Source organism: Andrographis paniculata, unplaced genomic scaffold (assembly GCF_009805555.1).
Source record: "Andrographis paniculata isolate CXL003 unplaced genomic scaffold, ASM980555v1 Contig95END, whole genome shotgun sequence".
Lineage (NCBI taxonomy): Eukaryota > Viridiplantae > Streptophyta > Magnoliopsida > Lamiales > Acanthaceae > Andrographis > Andrographis paniculata.
The window spans coordinates 1,006,497-1,034,271 of NW_026137634.1; the positions used below are offsets into that span (position 1 = coordinate 1,006,497).

The 27,775-nt window shown below is 32.5% G+C and overlaps 4 protein-coding genes across 8 annotated transcripts; 1 reads left to right on the plus strand and 3 right to left on the minus strand.

Moving 5' to 3' along the window:
• Nucleotides 1-295: 295 nt before the first annotated feature.
• LOC127243540 (RNA-binding NOB1-like protein) lies at nt 296-3,705 on the minus strand. Of its 2 annotated transcripts, none has more exons than XM_051263625.1 (5): nt 3,330-3,705; nt 1,470-2,586; nt 1,199-1,367; nt 815-931; nt 296-720 (listed from the first exon to the last, which is right to left on the minus strand). In XM_051263625.1, exons 1-5 carry the CDS (start codon nt 3,679-3,681, stop codon nt 571-573), a joined length of 1,905 nt encoding a protein of 634 aa, XP_051119582.1. In that variant the 5' UTR covers nt 3,682-3,705; the 3' UTR covers nt 296-570. The 2 variants fall into 2 exon arrangements, with proteins under 2 accessions (XP_051119582.1, XP_051119583.1); XM_051263626.1 differs by having other exon boundaries at nt 1,470-2,494; nt 3,330-3,626.
• Nucleotides 3,706-7,436: 3,731 nt separating this feature from the next.
• Nucleotides 7,437-19,357, plus strand: LOC127243602 (polycomb group protein EMBRYONIC FLOWER 2). 4 transcript variants are annotated; one of them, XM_051263695.1, is made up of 22 exons: nt 7,437-7,705; nt 7,829-7,960; nt 9,798-9,966; nt 10,221-10,276; nt 10,838-10,952; nt 11,041-11,200; nt 11,291-11,332; nt 11,922-12,061; nt 12,770-12,835; nt 12,928-13,049; nt 14,173-14,237; nt 15,334-15,386; nt 15,473-15,526; nt 15,605-15,664; nt 15,945-15,991; nt 16,095-16,216; nt 16,801-16,972; nt 17,472-17,520; nt 17,863-17,946; nt 18,499-18,578; nt 18,714-18,803; nt 19,056-19,357. In XM_051263695.1, the coding sequence occupies exons 2-22, from the start codon at nt 7,926-7,928 to the stop codon at nt 19,177-19,179; spliced, it is 1,905 nt and encodes a 634-aa protein (XP_051119652.1). In that variant the 5' UTR covers nt 7,437-7,705; nt 7,829-7,925; the 3' UTR covers nt 19,180-19,357. The 4 variants fall into 4 exon arrangements, with proteins under 4 accessions (XP_051119652.1, XP_051119653.1, XP_051119655.1 ...); XM_051263696.1 differs by having other exon boundaries at nt 16,804-16,972; XM_051263698.1 differs by lacking the exons at nt 7,437-7,705; nt 10,838-10,952; nt 11,041-11,200.
• Nucleotides 19,358-20,612: 1,255 nt separating this feature from the next.
• LOC127243605 (heat stress transcription factor B-2b) lies at nt 20,613-22,647 on the minus strand. The gene is made up of 3 exons (XM_051263700.1): nt 22,358-22,647; nt 21,645-21,903; nt 20,613-21,425 (listed from the first exon to the last, which is right to left on the minus strand). The coding sequence occupies exons 2-3, from the start codon at nt 21,879-21,881 to the stop codon at nt 20,775-20,777; spliced, it is 888 nt and encodes a 295-aa protein (XP_051119657.1). The 5' UTR covers nt 21,882-21,903; nt 22,358-22,647; the 3' UTR covers nt 20,613-20,774.
• A 1,066-nt stretch (nt 22,648-23,713) lies between these two features.
• On the minus strand, nt 23,714-27,585 carry LOC127243603 (bifunctional UDP-glucose 4-epimerase and UDP-xylose 4-epimerase 1). The gene is made up of 9 exons (XM_051263699.1): nt 27,328-27,585; nt 27,188-27,237; nt 26,977-27,112; nt 25,493-25,594; nt 25,173-25,400; nt 24,982-25,063; nt 24,391-24,473; nt 24,213-24,304; nt 23,714-24,029 (listed from the first exon to the last, which is right to left on the minus strand). Exons 1-9 carry the CDS (start codon nt 27,517-27,519, stop codon nt 23,945-23,947), a joined length of 1,050 nt encoding a protein of 349 aa, XP_051119656.1. The 5' UTR covers nt 27,520-27,585; the 3' UTR covers nt 23,714-23,944.
• Between the last annotated feature and the right edge of the window lie 190 nt (nt 27,586-27,775).

A 27,775-nucleotide genomic window follows, 5' to 3' on the forward strand; every position in this document is an offset into this window, starting at 1 on the left:
TTAGAATGAGATCAATGCATTCACGTGTTCCTTTTGGATTTTTACGATTAACAAATTTTTTTCTCCAAAAAACATTGTATCAAACACTTTACCTTTTATTTTTCTATTATACTAAAAAATAATTTTACATTTAAAAATCGTATCAAAACAATTATTTATATCAGATCATACCACTAGTCAAATTCAAAATATTTCCGATTCAAAGCTATCACTTGATAACTTTTCAACTGTAGCACCATCACAAGACAAAAGATAAAATAAAATAAAACAAAACAAAATCGAACTGCAAAAGAAATGTGTCCAAAGTAACTACAAATTGGATTCTCTGGCAAATAGAATCGAACTCAACAAACATGGCAACAAATAAAACCTCACAAGTAAAATTTCATTAAACTATGCAAGAGAAAGAACATCTCTAAAACCATAAAGAGACCATGAAATTACTCTGAGATTTATGTCCTGCTCTATTCTTTTGGCTGTATTCGTTTAAGCCTCATCCGTCGTAGGTACAATAACAAAGCAAAACTCACAAAATCGCAATCTCCAAACATCAAAAAATTTGTTCCTGGATCAGGCCTTGTTAGTCCGAGCATAATGGTTATCATTGGGATTTCTTTTCCCGCTGAAGACAGCAACGGTTTTCCTGATTGGAGGCTGGAGAGGAGCTTTCTTATCACCATGGTAACGGAAAATGTCGTCTGGAATAAAAAATTCGTCGTCCTAGAAAACAGATTATTTGCACCACAGTTGAAATTTTACCAGAGATTGCCCAAAAATAGTGTATAAACAATTCGAGGAGGAAATAGACATTAACCTGCTTGTTTTTCTTCTTGGTCTTTGGGTACAAATATTTCTGAGGAAGCTGGTCTTCGCGCAAAATGGGGTTCTTCGAAACTGCATCCCTACCCCCTTGGGGCATCGGCAATGAGAACTACAAACAGAAAATTTTTCAAATTTAGAGTCCAAAATTTACAGCACCTCAACTAGCAAGATGCACCATATTCAAAACATCAGAGAGTTAATGAATGTAAGAGAGCTCCTTCAAGTCAAAAAACAACAGGCCATTTCCGTACTTTGTGATCATGCAAAAGGTAAGTGATATATTGCATGAGTAGAAATTACCGAAGTTTAGAATTACATGTCAAAGAGCAAAGACAAGTATAAACTTTCCCTAAATCAATAATGAAAGAATTAGTACCTTGGTTCCACGCAAAGAAACGCGAGGTCGCCGCCCAGCCAACACAATACCATTCTCATTAACAGTGACAGCAACCTTACGTAGAGTGCCTCCATTACCACATTTGGGACAAAATATTCTACCAGTCTCTGTAGTAACCTTAAAGCAAGCATGGCACTTCAACACCCACCTATAAAAAAGAAATACAATGTACAAAAATCACGGGACAGAATCAATAGACATTCTCACCCAAGTACCACAAAATAGAAGTTAAATAAATTAAAATGCATACCTGTGAAGCTCACGAATCTGCATTCCTCCAGGAGCCAGAAGGCGTAATCCCATCTGAAGTAGCACATTTTGCATTGCAAAGTCACTGGTAATGCAGGCCACACTAGATTCGGACATCGATCTAAGTGTCCAGCTCTGCTCGCTACTGGCATCATCCGTATGTAAAGAATCATTGCATTTGACCGCCTGGTCCGGTATCTCCAGGTTTCCTAGGTCTTCTTCAGTAATGCCAATATCTTCTGTATACGAAACATTGTGAACAGAATCTGCCAACTCATCACCATTGGGCTCATTCACACCAGAAGGAACCTGGAGCTCATCAATATGCTGGAATGGTGTGGCGGATACTTCTTCCAGTTGTATCTTATTTAAACTTGCAGCAATATCTTTGTCTTGGTTCTTCTCATCAGAATATCCACCCTCCATTTTACCAATTTCTGTTTCATCATAACCTTGATCGACCAACAGTTCCGGACATTGATCATCATCAAGGTTTCCCTTTTCCACATTATTAGATTCACCAACCTGATCACTTAATTCAGATGGTGTGGCATTCATTTCACGTCTAGCTTTTCTTCTCAAAAACCTCCTATGTGTACTTCGACTAACAGCAGGACGCCAATCATCAGCATTATCATCAGATGCACCCTGCGATGCATCCACACCACTAGCTACCATCTTTTTCCCCTCAATTTTAACCTCTCTCTTCTTTGGCATGTATTTCTTGGGCTTACTAAAACCAGGATCACCACCGTCTTGATTTGGAATGACCGACTCACTTTCATCTTGATTAGAAGTATTGTCTATACTTTGCTGGTCTGATGAAATCGAACCCAAGCCCAAGTCCTTGAGGGGTAAAATTCTTGAATGTTGCGGGTCACTTTCAACAGCTTGTTCCAGTGCTTCCCACTCCTCAGGATTAGGGACATTAGAACCCCAGCCAGGTAAGTCTTTTTCAGGCAGCCTTTTGACATTAATAGTTTGGATTGGAGGTGGGCTGTCTCTGATATGTTGAGCCTCATGAATCTGGACCTCGAACATATAAGTCAAAGCTATAAGCTTCAGATCCACATCAGAAAGTGTTTGCAAGTCACCAGTAGCTTTTGCAAAGCTGATCACTAAAACCAAAAGCAAAAATCAAATGACATACTACACTTTCGAAAATACAGTTGTTTACAACAAGATCAGATACTACTAGATGCACTGGGCGCTAGAAATTTGGGCTTTGTGGAATGTGAAGATTCAAAAACTAATGGCTAGTTTCGAAGAAAGAAGAAGTAACAAAAAATGGAAGATTCTGGAAGATAAGAAAGTAGCTCCTCTTAACTAGCTCTAGTATACAAAAACAGGTTCCAATTTAATCACCTTAATCCAGCTTCACACATAGCAACTGGAGAACTTAGCAAAATATCTCCCTCTCACAAAAGCTATTTTATAACACAAATCCACCATCAAATTGAATCACAAAAGAATGCTGAATCCTCATCTTCCCAAGTAAGCCCTTCATCACTACTACATTTTTAACAACTCTTACAATGATTTGTGTAGCAAGATGCAACAGAATATCGAAATATCCTACCCATGGAAAATCTGGAGTAGTTCATGCGGCTCATCCAAAGAAAGTAAACAATGCACATAAAAACTACGTGTGCCTAAATTCTTAACCGAAGAAAATAAAACTGACAGAAACAGATATTACAAAACTATTTATATAGAGATTGCAAAACGAATGATGAAAATTATACAAATATACCTTTGTTGAGAGCCTCTTAACCGAAGAAAATAAAACTACAGAAACAGATATTACAAACCTAGTTATATAGAGATTGCAAAACGATTGATGAAAATTCCACAGATATACCTTTGTTGAGAGCCTCAGGGGTAGGCTCGAGAGTCTCAACAGCAAAGGGCAGGAAGTTGAGGGCGTGACGGGAAGATGGATCACGAATTTCATTGATGACCTCCGGTATCGAGACGAATCGATCAGCAGAATGAAAGAGCTTCTCGCCGCCATTGATTATGGCGTTAGCATCTACTATCGCCACTGCTATGCCCTTCGATGACTTGCAGCTCCCTATCAATTCCTCGGTTTGAAAGACACCGGTTTCGGCGGCGGAGGCGGCGGCGTTTGGGCCGGTCTTTTGGCTTTGCGGTTGCTGCTTTAATAAGTTGCTCCAGGACGACGGAGCAGGGGACGGCGGGTGAACCTCCATGGAGATGAAAAGATGGTTAATGCAAAACCCTACAAGCAGAAGAATATATCTATTTATAAAAAATAAAAAATAAAAAATAAAAAAATTATTAGTCTTAAAATTAGAAATAATAAGCAAATATCTAAATTTAAATAATTTTTTTAATTTTATTATAACGTAGGTGAAGGGCCAACGGTCTCGATAAGTATTATTCATTTTTATTTTTTTTATAAATGCACTTTCCATATAGTCTATAGGTATATTAATTATACTATGGGTGTGTTTGTTTGGGGGTTTGGATTTTGGATTGGGATTTGAATAGTAAAAATTTTGAATTTGAATAGTTGTATGATGTGATATAAATAGGGTTTGATGTGATGTTTTGAATGTAAAATTGATTTTTAGTATAATATAAAAAATGAAAAATAGGTGTTTGATGTGATGTTTTTGAGGGGAAAAAATTGGATGAATAGTAGAAATCCTCCAAAATTCTTCAAACAAACACACCCTATATGTCATTATAATATTAATATACTAAAATTTACATTGTAAGCCGAAAGAGTATTTAACTCTCAACACCATTAGTCATCCACGTCATAAAAAAAATATATATATATATATAACTCTCTCAATTCTATGTAACAAGTGACCTACTTAAAATTTTGTAGGTCAATTTCTCATAAATAAACAAATATATGTATTTACATTTAAGTTTCATGTTTTTTTCTTATAAATTAGTTTCCACTAAATATAAATAAATAAATATTTTAATTATAAAGTGTTTATCTTTAATATATAAAAAGATACAATATTTAAAAATATATTTTAACTTATTTAATACTATATATTACTTCGTTCGTCCCGAATATTTTATCTATTTTACTACAGACACGAGAATTTAAAAGATGTATAATTAATATATAATTAAAAATGTATTATTAAAAATAATTATCATATAATAGAAATAATTATAGTTTAATTAAAATTAAAAAAATTATAAATTATAAATTTATTTAAAATAAATTTATAATTTATAATTTTTTTATAAAAAAAATAACGAAATAAACAAGACATATAAATGGTAAGATGAACATGAAAATTGAGAAGAGGAAATAATTTGTATTTAAAAAATAATAACACTAGCATTCACATTAAAAAAAATAATAAAATCAATTTATTAAACTCCCTGTAAATTATCCGATCAACTTTGTGGGACGGACGCACAGTATTATTTATTTTTATTTAATTTATAAATATAATTTTTTTTTAATGTGTATATTTAATTTAAATTTTTTTATTATATACTATTCTCTCCATCTCATATATTTTTTACTTACTGTATATACGAGAATTTAGGTAAAATATAATTAGTAAATAGTTAAAAGTGTATTAGTAAAAATAATTATAAATTAAGATTAAGATAACTAAATAGTTTAATTAAAATTAAAAAAATTATAAAATTTAAAATTTAATTAAAGTGCATAATTATATTTCTAAAAATAAAAATGACAAGTTACGTGAAACGGACAAAAATAAAAATGATAGAAGGAGTAATAGCATATTAATATTTTTTATATGTTATATTTATTTTTTAATCTTTATATAATTTTTACCAAATTTTGTATTTAATCTAATAAATATAACTTTTTAAAATGTGTATATTGAATTTAAATGTGGGCGTTACCTAAACCACCTCCACAATTACTTAGAATGTGTTTTGTACAGGGAATTGATTTGTTTGTTTGAGTACGAGAAATGGAACTTCAGAAATAATTTTTTTTTTTTTATTTCTCTCCAATATTTAGAGAGATTGAAAGAAATGATGTTGCAGTATATATATTTTTATTTTTTTATTATTTTTTTGTACTATTTAATTTTTATAATTATTTATATTATATTATTTCAGTTTTACAAAAATTATATTTAATTTATCTTTTTTACGATTTTTTTTAAAAAATTATATTAAAATATGATCTTACAAAACTTAGTATATAATTTATAATTTATTGTTTTAAAAAAAAAATCACAATAAATATTTTTTCATATATTCTCACTAGCTAAAATTCTTTTTAGATTAATCATTTGTTCTTGTATGATCTATTCATTTTTTTCAACTGAATTATCTATTATAGCAAATAAGATAATTAATTATCTTTCTCTCAAATTCCATTTTCTACATTCATTTCTCTACAATTTCTCTGTATCAACCGCCCCTTAAATTGGGGTTTGAGCTCATTATATAAATATTGTATATATTCTATTAAAATATAATTTTTAAAATACTTATATATATATATATAAATCTTATATATTATCTCATAAATGAAAAATTTATTAAATAATTTTTCTCTAATTAACTTACAACTTGTATTTGAACATGAATACAAATATTACAATGGTATATGATTTTTTTTTTATATACCAACATATTATCATAATTTAGATATAGAACAAAAGTGTCAAATTATATGTTGTTATGGTACCCAAAAAAATTTATTACGGTATTATGGTTATCATGTGAAGATAGGTTTTTAATTGTATTTTAAATTTATAATTTTAATTAAATTATTTAATTATTTTAATTTTAATTTAAAATTATTTTTATTAGTATCATTTTTTTATTATTTAAGGCGTGTTTAGCTATTAGCTGATAGCCGTTAGTCGTTAGCTGGTTTAATTAGCTGATAGCCGTTAGTCGTTAGCTGGTTTAATTAGCTGATAGCTGATTCAATTAGCGGGTTTGACTAGTTGATTCGACTAACTGTTGGAATTAAAATATTTGATAAAACAACTGTTTGATATTAGTTGTTTATAGTTATAATGACAATCGATGACATTTCTATTTTATTTTTTTTTCTAATATATTCAATTGTGTTTTTTAAATTTAGAATGTTTGAAAATTTTTGTTATTAGTTATTGAAAATTTTAAAAATGTTATAAGTAGTGTTTATTTTTATTATAGTTAGATTTAAAAAACAACATATTTTTATTGAAAAATATAAATAGTTTTTTCTATTGATAATAATATAAAATACAAAATAATAAATTTTTTGTGTATATATTTATTATGTTAATTATCGATTAGTTGATTAGTTCATTATATTTATAATTTTTAATAAATTTAATTTATTTTTAGTATAAAATTTATATAGTATTATATTTTTTATTTTGTATTGATTTTAATAAATTTATATATTTTAAAATTAAAATAATATATATATAAAAATTAATTATTTTAAATTTATAAAAGTAAAACTATAATATAATAAAATATTATAATATAAGTAATAAATAATTAAAATATATTCATTTAGGTAAAGTGCATAATAAATTTTTAATGACATATCATAATAAAAAAAAATTAAATTGAAAAAGTTATTTGAAAATATTGAATAAATTAGTTTTTCATAAATTATTATTTTTTATCTAAAAAACTATTTAAAAAATTAATTTACCAAACACGTTTTTTTCCAAATAACATGTCTTACTGATTATATTTTATTTAAATTTATGTATGTAATATAACATGAACACATTTTAACATATACATACTATTATTACACCTATCTTTATTATCACATGCATATAATAAAATTATGTATTATTTTTATATTTAACGCATGCTACTTTAAAATCGGTGCTAATTTTCATTAAAAGAATATATACTCCACACAGAAATAGAAATGACGGTCACAGAAATAGAAATTGACGATATTTTCAAAGGTGTAAAATATATTTTGCTTTGCTATATAATTGGGTATGTGCAGCGTATTTTTATTTATTTTTTCAATTTTCTACTCAAAACAAACCCTACCTATTCCCCTCCCCTTCCCTCCCCGCTTTCTTGTTCTTTTTCTTCTCATTTCCGTCTTCCTTATATTTCTTCTTCGGCTCCGGTGGGAAGATCCCAGACGTCGTCAAGGAGACGTCACCGTTGCCGGAAAGACCGATTTCTGTTCGCGACATTTAACCGGAAAGAAAGCGCCTGGCGTTAGCCACCGCACCGCCGTCGCTGCCGCCGCCGGAATCGTCGAAACTACATCAGGTAATCCTTCCTTTCCCTTGTTGATTTTATCGGTTTTAGATCGTAGTTTGTGGTGCTCGATGTCGGTGCTCGGTAGGGATTTTAGGCGGCGTAGTATTTGTTAACTTATACCTTGCTTCTCAGTGGCAGTGTTGGCCCCAGATTGGAGAATTTTGTTGGAAAACTTGTTAAGAAATCAAAGATACGCATAAGTTTATCAGAGCTGTCTTGTCTAGCAAAGATGCCTGGCATTCCTCTCTCAACTCGTGAATCTGCGTAAGTATTTACTGCACTGGCTGACTCGACGTAATGATTTATGGGTTTTGCAACTGGAACCAAACTCAATTCTTCTGCTTAATGAATGACCGAAAATGGAGACTTACTGGTTTCGTAATTTTATTATTTCGGTGATCTAATCCCTTTTGATTAGGAACATTGATCGGTGAAAAAATAGAATATGTGTAACTATGGAGATTGCTGCTTGAAGTCTCCATTTGATCGCCTGCCTGTGCATATGCATCTTCATTAAGCGATTCTTTTATTGTAATTCAAATTTTCATTCATTAGTTGGCTTTGTTCGATACTACTTACTATTTAGAACAATGATAAGACAAGGCTGGAATATAAGTATAGAATTTGATATATGTTTATGCAATTAAAGTGAACTTAAAATGTAGCCCTTAGCTTGGAATCTATGTAAGTACTAAATGTACTTTATGGATTTCTCGGAAAAGGCATAGCCTTCCTTTTATAGTCACACCATGACACGTGGTGCTGATGGTGCGATACCAATGGCACATTGTTTTGAGATGGTGTCTAATGGCCACGTGGCTGGTCCCATTTGGTCATGGACAAAGACACGACTTTAGAAGGCAAACCTTTACTTTCTTCTATAAAATCGCTTTGAAAATTTCGATGATATAGGAGCTGGAGGAGCCCTAGATCTCGTACTTGAATCGTGGCACATTTGGCATCAATCCACTTCATCTTTTCTTCCGTTTCAGTCTGCATCTCCCTATGGAGCTTCATGTTATAGTATATTAGTTCAGTCTTTCTTGGATCTGCTTTTTGTATTGTCGTCGTCTTCTTTTTTTTTTTTTTTTTTTTTTTTCTCCTTTGTTTTTAAAAAATTTTGCAGTGTTCTTTATTCATTTCTTGAGGTTGGCTTCATGTTATGAAAGTGGACATTGTTCGTGAACATCTAGGTTTTTATTTTCCATTTTGATTGTGATAAATTTTTTCTTGAGTTATGTATTATGATTTGCTCGATTTGCAAGGTTGTAAGGGCATTATATATTGGATTCAGTTTATTCAATTCGAGATGAACTTATAAGTCATTTAGAAAAGATTGTTTAATCTTGATATTTACTGCTGTATTAAAAACTCTGCATCCTATAGTTTTACATCTTCAACACCAAGTACATTGTACATTATATGCTTTCAATTTCGTGAGTTGTAGGAATTTAAGTTCATACTGCGCTAGATTTTTATTGATTCTTAAAAATGGTAGCGTTGGCCAGTAGCCACTAGTTTTATGACTAATTGGATTATATATCTGGGTTCATTTTGTATATTATTTATTAACCATTCTTTTCGCTTCTTATTTACCATGTAGAATTTGTTCACTATTATTTTTCTGAGGATCACTACGATTTTTTTGGGCAGTGCTTCGATGAAGCACCCTTGGCACTGTGCGCCATGCACCACGCCTTGGGATGTGGTGAAAGATTATCACTAGTGTAAATTTTACCTTGTAATGGAGGTTTGGAAGTTTCTAGTTTGCTTCTCACCTTGATCCTTATTGTTCATTTACTTCAATTGAAATTTGGTACTGGCTAAACGTGTCCTCAAATTATTTTGTCCTCTCCTGGCTCTTGACAAAAATACTACGTATGTAAGAATATTATGAAACCTATGCATCCAATGTGGGGTGCATGGGTTTCTGTGGTTAACACATGAATTGGCATTTCCATTTTTGTTTTAATGCTTTGTAAAATTCCAGATGCATGGGGCATACTCATATGTTTGCTGTATTTAGGAAGCTGACTGCATTTGTGATTTGATTGCTATAAGTCATCTGTGATCATCACAGTCAGTTTGATTCTTGGAACAGGAATTGTGTTTGCAATTGTGGATACTCACAAGGTGCAGATCATATGTGTCGCCATGATCCCCGCTCACATTTGTCTGCAGAAGAGCAAATTGCAGCTGAGGAGAGCCTTTCTATTTACTGCAAGCCAGTTGAACTGTACAATATTCTTCAGCGCCGTGCTGTTAGAAATGTTAGTCCTTTCCTAAGCATTCTGCCTTTGTCTTCTTAACAACCACTTCTCTCTTAAATTCCATCTTTTTCCTTCATGTGCATAGTTATGTGGGTGATTATCACAGAAATGATCATTTTCTCCGGTTGTTTTGTGTCCCACCAAGTTTGATTTATCAGCAATTGTGACAACAGTGAATTAAATATCATTTTACTTATGTAATTATCAATTGGTTTATATAGAGCATATCAGACTAAGACAGCTCTCTCTTGCAGCCATCTTTCCTTCAAAGATGTTTGCAATACAAAGTACAAGCAAAACACAAGAAAAGGTATGACTTTTTAACAAATTTGTTTTCAATATAATTGCTGAGTTCTTAGAATCCATGACATATCATTGAGAATCCTCAAATATGTTTCAGATTATCAATGACCATATGATTTCTGCTTATAATCACACTAAATAAGCATGCTTGTAATTGGCACTTGGGTAGTGTTACTGGAATTATCTATGTTCCCATGTTTATTTTTGATAGAAAATATATGTTTTAATAGTTTTTCTTGGATATTAATATTCTATCATCTACCATGCTGATATTTTTGTTCCTTGTCTTATTTATATGTTTTTGAGAGTCTGACATTATTTATTTTCATGTTGCCTAGTTTCTTAAAATTCTGTATAAAAAGTATGAAATTTATTTCATGTTAGATTACTCTGAATATGTACTGTTTTATCGGTCTTCCAGCCACCCTCTACCCATAGTTTGCGGGCATTTTTGGTTCTTTTCACCAACCCCTGCAAGTGCAGTGTGTTCAGTATTTTGAGTTTGCAACACAGCCTTTCATTTGTGTAGACATACCTGATGTAGTTCTCTGTCTTTGCTTATCCCCAGGATTCAGATGACAGTTTCTCTGCCATCAACTGTAAATCATGATTCTCAAATTCAAAACCTATTCCCTTTGTGTATATTAGTGGCAAGACAAGTTTATAGTCCATCGGTTGTAGAGGTGGTAAAATACTTCCATTCATCTTATTGGTTATGCCCTTGTTCCATATATTTGCATGTAATCTGCCAATGGTTTAATGTCGGTGCAGGATTCCTCAATTTATCATTTCAGTAGAGAATGTATATTGACAAAATGTACTGGAAGTGACAGAATGAATCAGGATGTAGCAAATTTCATTCTTCCTGAGATTAACAAACTATCAGCTGAAGTCAAATCTGGTTTCATTTCTATATTGTTTGTCAGCTGTGGTATGCAGTTTGTTCTTTGTTCTTCATTATTTCTCCTCTATCAACGAATATTGTTCTTTCATATTGTTGTGCTATGCTTCTTCTCTGCAGCTGAATTGTTTAAGGACTATGCGGATGGATCATTCTTTCAAGGTGAGTTATTAATTAGCTGTACTTTTTCCCCCTAACTCATGACATTTATTTGCATTTCCTTACTCTTGTATTAATCATGTTTTCTCTTTTTATGATTGTCATAAATCAAACTTGGAATTTCAGATTTGAACCTAATTGATATTTGAAGTTACTTTTTGTTCATAAAATTTATCAAATGATCTAGTTGTCTTTTATAGATCTATTGTTTCTGTGCATAATGAATCTAATGGAAGCGTTCTAGTGGTTGTCTTCTTCTCTGTTAAAAAACCTACTGTTTTTCTGCACTGGTTGAGGAGTTAGTCATGTTTAGGCATATGTATATTATTTTATCTTCCCTCTTAGTAACTGTTAAGATTGAACTGGCCTACTAGATAGGGATAGCCAAAAAAAAATGGATGGTCACCAATAAGATTTTCCTACGATGAGATTGTCGTCAATAAGATATTCTCATGGTTCCAAATAGTAATTTAGTTGGCATATCGCATGTAACAAATCTTTATGTTAGAATGGGATTTAGATTGGCTGATAAATTTTCGTTTTCAGTTGACGTCTTCATCTTTAGCCTAACGTGATTCCCGTCTGATGATAGCTAATGTTGGAGGTCACTGCTTCCTGGGTAAAATTCCAATGGAGTTACTTCAATTATCCTGGGAGAAGTCTCTCAACTTGAGTAGTGGAGAGAGAGCTGAGATGCTGTCAACTGTTGATCTGCATTCTTGCTACCTGAAGGTATTGGAACAAAGATAAATTATGTTTATGTGTATGTTAATTTTCATGTTCATGCATAATTTATGTACTGTGTTCAAATTGCATGTTGCAGAGGAACGCATATGGAGTTACTGGTTCTTGAGTTTTGCCATATCTCTCCTTTATGGCTATAATTTTATTTTATTTTTTAATTTTTAATTTCAACTTTCCATCATAGTTAGCCCATTCCTTGGGTCGTATTTATGAATTCTATGGATGTGAACATGAAGAGAGTACAAGTGTGTTTGTTTGAGGGTTTGTATTCTAGATGTGTTTTAAATAGTAAAATTGATATTTAGTGTAATATAAAAAATAAAAAATATATATTTGATTTGATGTCTTTTGGGGAAAAAATTTGTGAATAATAAAAATTAAATAAAATCACCCATAATGTATTTTCCTAAATTCTTCCAAATGCTGTATTGAGACAATTTAGATGATCTGTGCATCATTGTTTATAAATTGCAAAAATATTTAGGAAATTTCAAACGAAAGTTTGTTATTCATGCATTCTTTTGGTTATTTTGTGTTTGTATTTGCTACTTTAATTATTGTTCACTAAATTGTCCTCTCGTACAGGCTATATAAGCTTCCTATGCCAACAGTTTTCTTGCTACCCTCACCTAACTCAACCTTTTTCCCTATATTGCATTGAACCCTTCCTTCTCTTAGTCCGTTTCTTTTATGCAGACAAGCTGTTTTGGAGAAGACAAATGTTTTTCATTTCATAGTCCCCGCCCTCATGCTGGTGCTATGGTACACAATTTAGTAACAACCTTTTCTTGAGATTCAGAGGGTCTTTAAATATGCTAGTGAATGTCCTCATTTGTTTATTTATCTTCTGTAAGGCTATGCGTCTACAACTGCAAGTCTGCATTGCAGCAGAAGAGATTGGTGCCAAGGACAGATCTCCATATGATTCATTCTCATATAGAGGCATTCCTTCTTCAGTTTTGCCTCAGATTATAAGGTGACTGCTGGACACCTTATTCCACATTTCCTATATCTCATATTAGTTACACTACCCCTATTGTTTATAGAGATAATTGATGTATTTGATCAAAACAAAATTTAGTAGCTGAATCTTTTGTCATCTGTGATTCAATTCTCATTAAAAATAACCATCTGAGTCAAGTCAATCACATCAAACCATGCTTATCATGGGCCTCAATGCTTTAAAAAAACATATCTTAGTATTCGTCTTTGGAATGAAAAAGTTAACTTTGTTGTTTGCAGTTAGCAACGGAAACAAGATCAATGTAATCATCTTATGATTAATTTGGTTATATGAATGTGAATGTGAATTCATGAGTGCCTACTGCAACTGTATGCTTGCTTTTTCATGTGTATGAATGTGAATTTGATTGATACTATACTTAATTTGGTTGGTTCCTTGCAACATATTGAATTGATACGAATGTGAATGTGAATCTGTGAGTGCCTACTGCAACTGTATGTTCTCTTTGTTATGTTTATGAAGTTACTTTGTTAGGGCCCTCTTTATACATGCCTCTTTTCTGCACCCCTTTTATGCATTTCACGACGTCGTGTTATTTCAAGATCATTTCAATGCCACTTTTTAAATGGTATGAAAAATACGGCTCTGCTTAAGTTATTTTATATAGTTCCAGAATGAATTTTTTTTGCCAATTTGGCCCAGGCAGGTAGCCAAATGTGGCTGCAATCTTTGTTAGGAGAATGTTTCTTGCTGTTCAAAAAGTTGAGTTTTTTCATTGAGCTACTTCCTATAACTTTCGTATTTTGATTATGATATTTTGTTTCCCGATTTCAAGTTTGTATAGATCGAGTCCTGCATATGTGATTGTAAGATTATTCTCTCCTTTTGTGATATCTTATATGAGTTGGAATTAAAGGGAGAATCCTCTCCATATATGGATTGTAATGTCACTGGTTAATCATTGTGTACTTAGAAATGTTTGATTTTAATGTGTGACAGGAGTATTATTTGCCATTTGCTTCTAATTATTCCTTAGTGCCCTCAACTTTCGCAAAGAATGTGTTCATTCATTCCTCAAATCTCCACTTTTCCATAGACATGGTGTTTCACGCTTCTCTTGGTTGGTGATGTCTAGGTTGAGGACTGGAAATGTTGTTTTCAACTACAAATACTATAATAATAGGTTGCAGAGGACTGAAGGTAATTGGTTACACTCCTTCGGTGCTTCTATGTGGTTTGTAGCTTATCCTTTCAATTCCAGGTTTAGTGTATGCTATTTTCTTATGGTTTGTTGTATAATGTGCACTCTAAATCTGAATGAACTGCATTATGGCGTATAATCTTTCATGATTTCTTGTTCATCCTTTAATTTTGATAGAACACAGGGTAAAACAAAATCAATATACTTTATTCGTGATGCGAAGAATAAACCTGCAGAGGATAACCAATTTTCCCTACCATCAAGCCGAAGCCATCTCAACCCAAAAACCTAACAATCCCACTAATCTAGATGAACATCTCATTTATATTTGGCATAGATGGACCCCTTGTATATATGGGCCCATTTACATACTCAAGAAACATTAAATAAAAGACTAAATTACTCAAAAATAAAATAAAATAAAATAGAAGCCCACTCTTGAGTCATCAACCTTGTGCTACGATCCTCAGGAAATCTGCAGCATGTTAACTCCAAATTTATTCAAATTTCTATCTTTCTTCATCTAGTTATTGATCAGCTATGAATAGAACACGATCAAATAGGGTATCATTAGAATGAAGGAACTAGGTGAGGCTATTTTACTTTATTATATCTTAATTCTTGAGACCTTATCGAGGTGGGAAACAGTGGCATGGGTTGACATATAGCTGTACCTTCTCATCCTGTTGCACTTTAGTCATTTGCATCTAATGTATGTTGAATTTTCAGGTGTCCCTAGTAATAGTAAAAAGGGGTACTTTTTTGCATGTTATGTTTGTGAATAATACTGAACATCATGATTGTCTGTTTATCAATATCTCTAAATAGTCGTGAAGCACTTAAGCTGGTGCTTTCTATCTTGAATTATAAGTTTGTGCCGGATGCTCTTTGCCACACTGATTGTGAAATTTGGGTCATCATAACTTTTCTGATAATTAATTAACAGAGTGATGTGATTATCATTTTATGCCATTTTGTAATTTTCAGTTGCATGAGAGTTTCTTATTTGAATTGTTCCCGTGTGTAGCTTTGCACTTCATCCTGTCTTGTCGCTGCAAAAGTTCTAGAAGTGTGACTTTATATCTGTATATGCAGTGACGGAGGAGTTCTCATGTCCTTTTTGTTTGGTTAAGTGTGGAAGCTTCAAGGTATTGCTCACTTTGCTGTTTTTATATCTTTCAGTGGAAAGGTCTTTGGACTATGACTTGATATATGCATTTAATGACTTTCACAGGGTCTGAGATATCATTTGCCTTCTTTTCATGACCTCTTCAACTTTGAATTTTGGGTCAGTAAATATTTATTCTGAATGATTCGCCAATTATAGTAATTGGGTTATTAATTTGATTCTAATACTATTGTGTAGGTTACTGAAGAAATTCAAGCAGTGAATGTTTCTGTCAAGACTGATACATGGAGATCCGAGGTCAGTGCTGTAGTTATACAGTAGTATGAGAATAAGCAGCAACAGAAGCTTTGTATAAAGTACCTTAACTACTACACCCATGAGAATCTCGTATTTCATTGGTGAAACAATTATTTATATGCACTTACACACTGAAACAATTTTGGTTTTGCACCAAGTGATCCACAGAATCTACATTCATATAGATTAGATATTGATGCTGTTAAGGTTATGCGTGTAGTTTCGTAATTTCTTAATTGCACAAGGGAACATGATCATCTTTCCTGATGGATTGGTGCAGATTGTTGCAGCTGGTGTTGATCCTAAGCAACAGACATTTTTCTTTTGGTATGTTTTTGCCTTAATCTATTGTTTTATGTGAATGTATGAATTATTGCATATTTGATTTTTTATTTTACTATTTTTTGGCAATAATCGGTCTGTTACACAGTTCTAAAGCAGGAAGGCGCAGAAGACGCAAGAACCTAGTTAAGAGTACAAAGCATGTGCATCCCCTTGTATTTGATTCCGAATTGCCGGAATCTCTCAATGAACTTCGTGAAAAGACAGATGGTAAGTTATATAAATTGTGCCTGTTTTCTGGCCTCTCTCCTTACATTTATTCAGTAGGTTAAATCCTTTTCAAGAATGGTTGCTGCATTTATGATATTTATTAATTATTGTTTACCTATTAGCCTAGCCTTGAGTGTTCTTTTGTGTATTTGAGCTTCATCTTTCTGGGAACCTACTATGAACTGCTTCAATCCAACTTACATGAGTGAACAAATGAGATATCTTCAGTTTTTTTGTAGTTTATTCCCAGAGCCCGACAGCATATTCGTAAAAAACAGTTGTTTAAATCCTAATGCACCTATCTAGTATAGGTTCTTGAAGAGAATCATCCATTTGCTAGGTTATATCTCTTTGACAAAGAGTCTATTCGTATTTGCTTTGTTAAAATCTACCAAGCATGTGTGGCATAAAATGAATAAATAAATGTTCTGTCTCCCTTTTCACCTGTTTGAAAATTGTTGTGTTCAAAGTTATATTAGCTAGAATTTTCTGACACAATATTTAATCTATGCGTATATACTTATTAAGTGGGTAGATGCATTATATGGTTATGGAAAGTACATCTAACTTGTAAGTATGTATAGCAGAGAGCGGGGACCGTGACATATCCAGCCCCAGAGTTTCATCAGCTACAGCACATTCATATGCTGATCCAGAATGTGTGCAGTCATTACCTGGTAGCAACCTCACAGCTCCGGCACTGCTGCAGTTTGCGAAGACAAGGAAGTTATCAATTGAGCGGTCTGACTCCAGAAAGTAAGTTCATCGTTGAGGGGTTTATGTTTCTCAAATGGAACATATTATCAGATCTTTCTGATCTTTAAGTACCTTCAATTCGTTATAGTATGCTAACTAGTCTCTCTCTATAGTTGTTAGTATGACTTGCATAGTGATAGTACTTCTATACATATATTTGACAAACTTTCTGCAAATATCTAATCGAGCTGCTGTTACCATATTCAAATAGAAAATTTTAGGCCATATTACTGCAACCTTAGTCTTATGTTATTCATTTTGCCAGTAATCTTGAATACAGTTCTAACTGAATCTTGAATCACTTAGTAGTCTAAAATATGAAAACCCTCTTACGAATTGAATGATAGTCTCATTGATGATTTGCTGCATCATATGTAGCGAGGACTTGCCAATTATGTTGATGTTTCCTCTCCATATACTTCATTTAAGTTGCTAGACCTTCATTTCAATTCAATGTTTTATATGGGGACCCAATTGGATTTTCTGTTTGTCATTTCAGTCGTGCACTGTTGCAGAAGAGGCAGTTCTTTCATTCACATCGAGCACAGGTGAGTAATCTATTCATACATGACCGATTATATATTTCCATCTGCATACTATATTAACAGACAAAATTGGCAGTTTCTTTTTCCTTTTCCAGATGCCAAAAAATCTCTGTAATTTGGACCTGTTATATTTATAAAGTTCTGTTGTTGCAAAATATTGTTATACTGGGAATTTAATGATTTAGAACTATATGTCTTTTAATGCATGGTTAATGGAAGGATGAAATATAATTATGTTTCCTGAAATGTGCACATGCAGCATTGTTTGAGATGCATACTATTAGAAAAAACACTTCAGAAAATTACATGTCAATATGTCTGAAATGAATATTGTGATCAATACAGCCTATGGCCATGGAGCAAGTCTTATCTGACCGAGATAGCGAGGATGAAGTTGATGATGATGTTGCAGATCTTGAAGATCGAAGGGTGTGGCTTCTTTCAAACCCATTCATGTTTCTATTTATTCCGTTTCTCTATAATGTGCATATTAGATTATTCTACTTGCCTCTTGAGGTTCAGTTTGCTGTCACTCATGAATTCAATAAAAATCCAAACAAAAATCTTCTAAAGCAAACATAACCTAAATTGCTTTCATTTTCATTCGACACTTCAATGATATGTATTCGACTGAGCATGCTACTTGACTATGCATGTACAAGTGTGTAGAAGAGATCTGAGATGGTGTCATACATACATTCTTTTTTGTTCAGTCTCATGAACACCTTTTTTTTTTGGGGGGGATCATGAAAACATTCTTGATTGTATGAGTTCCTGCTGTAAGGGTTCTAGGGAAGTGGTCTACGAATTACATCTTGTTAAATTTTTTCTTGGCTATGATAGGAGCTTGGTAATGATTTGTGGCTTAATTTGAGCTAATAATATTATGCTTATATTATCAGAATCAGCAGTAATTTTTCAAATTAATCATCTCATGGACAGTGTGAGGCTAATTGTGTTGTTTTTGTTGATGTAAAACAGATGCTTGATGACTTTGTGGATGTCACAAAAGATGAGAAGCAGTTGATGCATCTGTGGAATTCTTTTGTCAGGCGACAAAGGTCAGCGATTCTTTTTATATGTCATATCTTTTAAATTTCTTGAGCATGGAAGTATTAAACTCACACGTACTATTCTTCATATATATTTATATCGAACCGTTTCCATTTATGCCGTATTTTCTATTTTGGTGACAGGGTACTGGCGGATGGTCATATTCCTTGGGCATGTGAGGCTTTTTCTAAATTGCATGGAAAGGATTTTGTCAGAACCCCAGCATTACTCTGGTATGCCACTTTATATGCTTTTTCGAAGCCAATAATTGTGGTCTAATCTATACACGCCTAAATGTTCATTATTTTATAGTTTCAACTACATATTGTCGATGTTCTAGAGTCCACCTCAATCTTTGTGTATCCTTTAAGCATATATATATATATCTGCCGCTAGTCTCTGTTTGTTGATGTTATTTGTTTGCACATATCATTGTCCTCCTTTTTGTTGAATTTCAGCATTGTAATTAAATTGTTGCGGTGCAGGTGCTGGAGACTATTTATGATCAAGTTGTGGAACCATGGTCTGCTGGATGCTCGCACGATGAACAACTGCAGTGTAATTCTGGAGCAATGTCAAGGACAAGATCAGCCACCATCCGGCCAGTAGTTTCACAGCCATTTTTAGACGAACTCATGCACATTCTTCTAACTGGAATTTAACTTGGAACTGTTGGCCATGCCAAAAAAACTATTACATGGTATCTCTTTAACATCTTGTCTTTACCGAAAATTCTTGGCTTTGGTTCTTGTGGATAAAAACTTTGGGACTGCAAGGGGCTTGTTTACATGGTGTTTTTTTTGGAAGGTTGGGGGGTTGGGGGTAAGTAGTAGATAAAGAAGTAATCACCAAGTAGTAGATTGGATGAATGTTTTATGAAAAGAAGTAATCACAAGTAAAGAATGGGAAAATGTTTTTTTGGTATGAAAATACTGAAAGTAATCACCAAGTACACGAGGGCTTTGTGTTTTTAGATGTTGTGATTCAAAATTCTTTGGATGAAAATATATAGGTTTTGGATATGAGATTTTATTTGAGATGATACCATGAAGGGATTTTGGTTTTGAATTTGAGCTTTTAGGGTTATTTTTTAGTTGGGGTTTTTAAGTGGTTAGGTTGTAGAATTTGGGCTTTTAATAATTATGTCGGATAGTAAAATTTTTTATTTGAATAGTTTTATGGGCTGATTGATTTGATAAAATGGAAAAATATTTTGTAAGATAAAAAAAAATTTATAGTTTGATAGGAATGCATGCTAGACATAAATATAAATTTAGAATTATCTACAAAACGCAAGACTTATAGTATAATGTATGTATTTTTCTTATGTAATTTTTTTTCTATTGCATTCAAGTAAGAGATTACTTAATGGTATGGAAGGTGAACTTGTAACCAGCTGATTTGCTTTTTGTGTATGATTTTCAATAAAAGGTAAATTAAAGAATTTGGGATTACAACATTTCCAACTCATCATACTCGATCCATTTTGCACTTTTGCATGCTCTTATGAAAGTGTGTTATTTTTGTAATTACTTTATTTAATTTTTACTACAAATGGATTTTTTGACTAATTTATTAATTTATTTTTAATTATATCTGTAACAATTTCTTATGTATATATAATTATAGTTGCAGTATATTAAATATTTGGTGATATATTTAACTTTTTATTAATATTTCTAATTGATTAGTTACTATAAGATTTATATAAAACTATTTCATTATTACCTTTCCCATATATATAGTGGTTAATTTAAAAATAAAAATTACTATTTCGAAGATTAAATATTGCTTTTATGATGTTTAATTTACTTTAAACTTTAAATTATGTTGAACTTAAAATTTTACTTCTTTATATTCCTTTCTTTGGGTTTAAATTTGACCATTTTAATGTTAATATATTTTAATCTTTTCAAACGCGTCGAACTTAAAACAAAATCAACTTTCTTTTCCCTTCTTACAACTTATAAATGGCTGATCCCTACAACTAATCTGACCATAAAAGATAAAAATAAAATAAAATAAACTGAACTACTTAAAGCTAATCAGCAACTAACCCGTTCCACCGTCACAACAACGACCAAAACATGTGTTCCATATGTCCCAATAAGATTCTTACAATAAATAAAATAAATATAGTAATTAAGTCTATCATAATAAAATAAAATAAAATAAAATATTTAAAAAAATAAAAAGGAGGAAACTCACAACTTATCAAGCCACGGAGGATCGTTGATTTTACCACTCCCAGGATCCGACGGCTCAGACACCATCACATCTTCCTCCCCATTTTTCCTCAACCTTTTCGCCCCTATCGAAACCCCAAATATCCTCGGCCAGATCCCCTCCTCCTCCGGCGGCCTTCCGCCGCCGCCCTCCGCCGCCGCCTGCGTCAGATCCGACGCTCCTCCCTCCGCCGCGTTCGTGCTCGCCTCGCCTTGATTCGGCGACGCGTAATTAGACATCATACTGTATATGTTACTGCACATGCTCCTCAATCGATCCAATTCCTGGCTAAGCTGCGAGTTCTCCCTTCGTAGCCGGTCGTTCTCCTCCAGAATACCCGGCGCCGACGTGCAGCTCCGGAGCGCCGCCGTGGACGGCGGCGGTGAGTTGGAAGAGAGGACTTGCTCGTCGCCGGAATTCGACGGGGAAATTTGGATAGCGGTTGGCGGCGGCGGTGGCGCCGCGATTGTTACTGCTGCAGCTGCTGTGTTGGGTGACGCCGCTGGCGACGGCGACGTCGCTCCGGCGGAGAGTTTCCGGCGTTGAATGTCTCTCAATAGTCCTCTTTCACCTCTTTGAAAACAATCGTTAGAGAATTCCCATCGATCGGGAACTACTTTCCGGAATCCCTGAAACATCATAACAAATAATCAAAGCTTCGGAAGAACACGATCGGTATTGTTTGAAGGTCGAGAGAAATTAAAAATTAATAATCGTAATAGTAATTGCATGTGAACACGCAACATCACTTTCGGATTCCTGAAACTACTGACGACAATTTTGAAAAAGGAGGTGATGAACTAAACTCGATCGAAAATGATAAATTGCTAGGAAAGCGATGGACTCACATAAGTGTTGAGTTGACGAACAAAGCTGGAGAAATTATTGTGTTTGAAGTATTTAGGCAGTAAATCTCTAGCGAACTCTGCAGGACGCCACACGATGAAGGAGGTTCCGTCTTCGTTCCACGAGATCAATTCATCCACGCTTGGATCGTCCACTAACTGATAAGTTTTCGTCAAAAATGGCGTCGGATTTGACTTCTGCGGCTCTCCGCCGCCGCCTACCAATGACTCTCCGCTCATAATCCAGATTCAAACCCTAGAACTATTAGAACAATAAAGCTGAATTCTTCAAGCCTTGCGAGGTGATTAATCTCACAAAATTACTATAAATCTAACTGCAATTTCTCAAATCCTGCTGGTAATGTAAGACACGAACACAAAGCTGCAAATTAAATATTAACAAAGTTCCATTTCTCTGAAAATTTGAAATACTGCGAAAGATATTCTAATTAACAGCTCAATCAACTTCACATGCGCCGAATCAGATTGTCAGATAGAGCCAAGCAATTCTAAACGGAACAGCTTAATCAAACAACGCTAAAATCAACTTCAAATATCAAAATCACATATACTCAATCGAACAGCGATCCAGATTTCAGTTCACCTCAAAAAGCCGAATCACAAAAAAACGCTCGATAATTTACATACACATCACCACAATCATTGAATCATCTCAGGAAAAGAACAAATCTGAAGCTAAACCATCTCGTTGTTACCTCAGAAGCAAAAAACTCCAAAAATAGCATCTCAAATCAATAACTGCATCTTTAAATCTAAAACACCGATTACTTTCCCCCGATATCAACGAACTCCATCAGGAACCACCAGATGAGCCAAAATCAGATGCAAAAAAATCAAAATATGCAACAGAAAAAAACCAGCAGCGGCTTTGTGGCGACGAGCGGCGGTTGTGCTTATCTCATTCTAGAAACTTCTTGTAGAGAGAAACGAAAGAAAGTGTGTGGAAACAAGGAATAAACAAAAAAAGACCACAAGCACAGAATAGTTTAATGCGGGCGGGAGGAATTATCGGGCAAGGCGTTCGATAACCGAACCGGGTCGGGTCGGGTCTGGGTGATCCGGCCTCTTCCAGAAGCTTCTTATGAGGAATACACTATCCTAGCTGTCAGATGCACATGCACACTCAGTAGAACGCGAGTCTCTGCATCAACGAGTTGTACATCTTTACTTTTGCTATCTTAGTCAAGTGTTGACTTAGCGTACAATATGGTAAAGCGTCAAATTACCGCGGGGAGGGAGCAGGGGCTCCATGAAATTCCAAAGTGCATTTGTTTGGTGTTGTCCAAAGTCTAATGCTTTACGGCCGTTTCGGATAAGGATGTTGATGCCTTTGGGTCAATTTCGACACGTGTCGTTTTTCAATAGGGCTGTCTTTTCCGTCTGAATATGGTATGCTGCATTAATTTGTAGTAAACGGTAATAATTTGACTTGTCTACTTTTGTTTGTTTAGTTTTATTTTAAATAGAAAATGTAATTCTCTCCGTTATTGAATTTTGTTCACTCAATGACACGAAAATAAAAATAAATAATAAAAAATATAAAAATATAATAATTTTTTATTTAAAATATAAACATAAATATTTTTTTTGTTATAATCCAAAAAAAAATAAGCATAAATTTAAATGACAACAGAAAAAAAAAATATATAGAATGTATTCTTTTACACTAGAAAAATATTTATTAAATATTATATTAAAATAATACTCCATTTTTACGTGTTATATATATTTATTTATTTTTTTTACATAGATTTTAGTATATTATATATTTTAATTATATTTTAAAATTTATAATTTATAATTTTTTATTTTAATTAAATTATTTAGTCATATTAATTAATATTTTTACTAATTACACAATATTTAAAACTCCGTGACTACGCTAAATATGGACAAAATAAACGAAGGGAGTAATACAATCCAACTAGAGAAACAAATACATTTGAATTCGACAAATAAAATTAACAAAACAATTACATATAACTCGTAACAATAGAGTATTAAAATTGAACTTTAAATATAAAGATTTAAACTTTAGCCAAAATCAAGCAAATCACAAGACAGTTGAAGTTTATATAAATGTGAAGAGTAAAGGACAGAACAACACAAACTTTATGACCACACAACATAATTAAGATAATGCAAATTACACTTCAACAAAAAATGCCTCTAAATTGTCCATTTCGGACACCAAATTTCAACATTAATCCTCCTTTTCTTATTTATTATAATATTGTAACAAATCTGAAAATTTTGTCTTTAAATCCTCACAGCAAATTCGATCAAGGCTTGGACTCATATCCCCACGGATTCTGGCTTGCCCATTTCCACTGGTCCCGGCACATTTCGTCGATCCCGTATTTCGCCCTACGTCGATCGAATATTCATACTTCAATATATAAAAAAATAATAATAATTTTATAGAGGTTTGAAAATTTTGAAAAAATAAATAATAAATAATAAATAATTTTAAACTCGATATGATATTTATAAATACCGGCAAAAGTTTCAAAAATATATAAGATATATGGGAATTTGGGGTAGGCTTACTTCCATCCCAACTCCCGGAACGCTTTCTCGGTCGAGGCATACACGGCTGTTGCATCTCCTGGCCTCCTCGGACACAGCTTGATCGGGATTTTCTGTAAGAAAACAAGCAAGGGATGTAATAATCTCGGACTAACTTCACGTATATATATCGTGGATTTTGTATTTATATGTGAAATACCTTCCCCGACGCCCTCTCGAAGGCATCCACCATTTCAAGGACCGACGTGCCGCGGCCCGTGCCCAAATTGTATGCCACACAACCTTAAAAATGAAACATTATATATACGATTTCTCAAAATTAACCAATTGAGGGGAAAAAAATATGACATTGAAAATCAAATGAAGTTAGGAGTACAAAAAACAAAAATTTCATCGTTCTATTGTCTTATTATTTATAAAATATTAATATTCTAAAATTTATATATATATATAAATAAATAGTTACATTAGGGCTACACGGGGAGTATTATATACATGAATTTGTATAACATGAAAAGATCTAAAATACAAATAAATTTAATGGGATAAAAAGTATAGAATGTGAACAACTAATTTATTTTTTCTTAATATATATATTTTTAATACGATTCTCTATACTTCATAATATTAAAAAACATTTTAAACTAAAAACACTAAACAAACAAACTCGTAAAACAAGGATAAATTTTTATGATCTACATAAGCTATAAATTAAAAGTAAATAAATAAAATTACTTAGTTGAGATAACGTTAAATAGTAAATGAGATGATATAAATGAAACAAAATTACCTATACTTTCATGCTTTAGAAGCTTTTCGAGTGCAACCACATGGCCATCAGCCAAATCAACGACATGAATGTAGTCCCGAATCTATATCAATACAATATTTCACTATTAGTAAAAATTGCAAATATTTATCGATAAAACATATAATAAAAAATATAATAGGGTTATATTAGCAAAAAATGAGCCAACATACGGCACTTCCATCGGGCGTCGGATAATCATGGCCGTAAACATTTAGCTCGGGCAATCTGCCGACAGCCACTTGTGTTATATAAGGCATTAGATTGTTCGGAATCCCCTTTGGATCTTCTCCGAGCATTCCACTTTCGTGGGCGCTTACGGGGTTGAAATATCTCAGCAAAATAATTCTCCACTTAGAATCCGCGACATGGAGATCGCGAGCAATTTCTTCGAGAAAGAGCTGTGATTTATGATCCAAAAAAGATTATTACAAATGAAATTTGTTAGCGGACTACTTCATTTCATCCAAGTCGCAAAGTGTTTAAAACAAACCTTTGTTCGACCGTAAGGATTCATGGCCTTTAATTCCATGTCTTCGAGGCACGGAATCTTGTCCGGTTGTCCGTACACCGTTGCCGAAGATGAGAATACCAACTGTAGATCATAAATTTCTTTTAGAAAAAACCAAATTACAAAAGAATAAGAAGAAAAAAAAAAAAAAAAAAAAAAAAAAAAAAAAAAAAAAGATGTGTTTGATTGTATCATTTTTCATCAATTTTTTATTATTTAATTTATTATTTTAAAAAAAATTTATATATATTCAGCCCAATTATCTATTTAAAATATCATAGTCAATAATTATTTAACTTAATATTAAGGATGGAATTGATTTTATTTTGTTATTTTAAAAGTTTTAAAGTGAAATCAAGTATCGTATTTAAAAGCCTTTTTATAATAATATAAAAAATGATAAATCAATTGGAAAAAAAAAATACATATTAAATAAGTACTTAATCATTCATTCTAATATACTATTTTAAATATATATAATATGAATATTTAAAAGTCTTGCAAAGTTAATAAGTTTAAAAAGATAGAATGAGTAGTAACATATTACACATTTTTTAATACTTATTTTTTATTTGTTTGTCAAAAATAAATAAATTAAATCATATTATTTTTTAATTAAAATCCTTAACTTAAAATTTAAGCCAAGTGAGTACTTTATGATTACTTGTTTAAAATATTTGTGGAGTAACGAACCAGTAACCAAAATAATTTATTCTTAGCCAGTTGGTGTCCGGTCCTTTTTGTCCGGTTCAATTTTAAAGAGAAATACCACATAAAAACTCTAACAAAATTCAATGTACTTAAATATTTTATTTTATTTTATAATGTTCCTCGTCTATATATTCATTCAAAGATATTTAAATTGAAAAGCATTAAAAGTGCAATCCAGTAAGATTTGGGGTATGTTTTTTTTATGGATTTAAAAAAAATTTAATTCAAGTTTGGAATTAAAGTATGATAAAATATTTTTGTAAAAAAAAAAAAAAAAAAATAATTCTAGAGTAAAAATATAGAATTTTGAGGTAAAAGAAACAAATTTTTAAATTTGGTGTTTAGAAATACTTCAGATTTTAAAGTTTAATAGTACTACTCTAGTTTCAATGAAATATTTTAAAAGAATTTTGTAGTAAAATTAAAAAATATATATTATATTAATCAATAAATTGAAAATAAAATAGACTATTTTGATTAGATAACTATATATATATATATATAAATAAATTAAGTAGGATAAAGAAAACTATTTAAAAGTATTTTTAATGTGTTAGAACATTTGATTTAATATTATTAATTGATTTATAAATTATTGTAAATAAATATTGAATAAAAAATAATTATTATTTTTTTTATATTTTAATTCTATCAAAATTAGTAGCACAGGCAAAATATTAAAAAAATATATAAAATAATTAATGTGGTAGAATTAAATAATATATAAATAAATAAAATTAAACTTTGAACATTACCTTCTTGCAGTTGTATTTAGCCATGATTTTGTACAAAGTGATCGAACCCACCAAATTGTTATCAAAATATCTCATCGGATTAGCCACGCTTTCGCCCACCGCCTTCAACCCCGCGAAATGTATCACCGCATCAAACCTATACATACACACACGCATACATATCACCAATTAAGTCAACCTTAATCTAATCGAAACACTAACGGTCACCTACTGTGTCTGCGAAAACAGCTTTTCCAGATCGTCTCCATTTCTGATATCTCCCTGCAACCATTAATCAAATTCAAATTAAAAAATCAGATACGTAGATTTATACGTATATATATATATATTTATACGCGTATAAATACGGACCAATTGGAAGTGGAGATTCTGGGAGAGCTCCGGGCCGACAAGATTCCTCAGTCGATCGACGGCGGCGGCGGCGGCGTTGTCGAGGTTGTCTATGATCCAAACCTTAAACCCCTGCCGCAGCAGCGCCGCCGCCGTGTGGGTTCCGATGAACCCCGCGCCGCCGGTCACCAGAATATTCCTTTCAATCGCCATCTCCGCCGCCGCTGCCGCCGCCGATTGTAATTTTTATCGCTGAATTGAATTATGCCTGAATTGGTGGTGATATATATATATATATATGTAAGTGTATGTATATGTGGATTTGAATTTGGGTAGGTGAGTGGGTGATGAGTCAGTGCAATATTTTGCTTACATTCCACGTCATTAAAAGGGTAACTGAAATTAATTACTTCCTCAGTCTAGAATTATAATCCGACTCGAAAAATTTAAGAAATATTGATATTATATT

Coding starts and splice junctions, on each gene's coding strand:
- LOC127243540 (XM_051263625.1), bottom strand. CDS start 3,681: ATGGAGGTTCACCCGCCGTCCCCTGCTCCGTCGTCCTGGAGCAACTTA. Junction 932..1,198: donor TTTCTTTGCGTGGAACCAAG/GTACTAATTCTT, acceptor TTCTGTTTGTAG/TTCTCATTGCCGATGCCCCA. Junction 721..814: donor CCAAGAAGAAAAACAAGCAG/GTTAATGTCTAT, acceptor TCTGTTTTCTAG/GACGACGAATTTTTTATTCC.
- LOC127243602 (XM_051263695.1), top strand. CDS start 7,926: ATGCCTGGCATTCCTCTCTCAACTCGTGAATCTGC. Junction 13,050..14,172: donor GTTTTGCCTCAGATTATAAG/GTGACTGCTGGA, acceptor GGTGATGTCTAG/GTTGAGGACTGGAAATGTTG. Junction 15,992..16,094: donor CAACAGACATTTTTCTTTTG/GTATGTTTTTGC, acceptor TCTGTTACACAG/TTCTAAAGCAGGAAGGCGCA.
- LOC127243605 (XM_051263700.1), bottom strand. CDS start 21,881: ATGAGCGGAGAGTCATTGGTAGGCGGCGGCGGAGAGCCGCAGAAGTCA. Junction 21,426..21,644: donor TTCGTCAACTCAACACTTAT/GTGAGTCCATCG, acceptor ATGATGTTTCAG/GGATTCCGGAAAGTAGTTCC.
- LOC127243603 (XM_051263699.1), bottom strand. CDS start 27,519: ATGGCGATTGAAAGGAATATTCTGGTGACCGGCGGCGCGGGGTTCATC. Junction 25,401..25,492: donor ATCCTTACGGTCGAACAAAG/GTTTGTTTTAAA, acceptor CATAAATCACAG/CTCTTTCTCGAAGAAATTGC. Junction 24,030..24,212: donor TTCCGGGAGTTGGGATGGAA/GTAAGCCTACCC, acceptor CGATCGACGTAG/GGCGAAATACGGGATCGACG.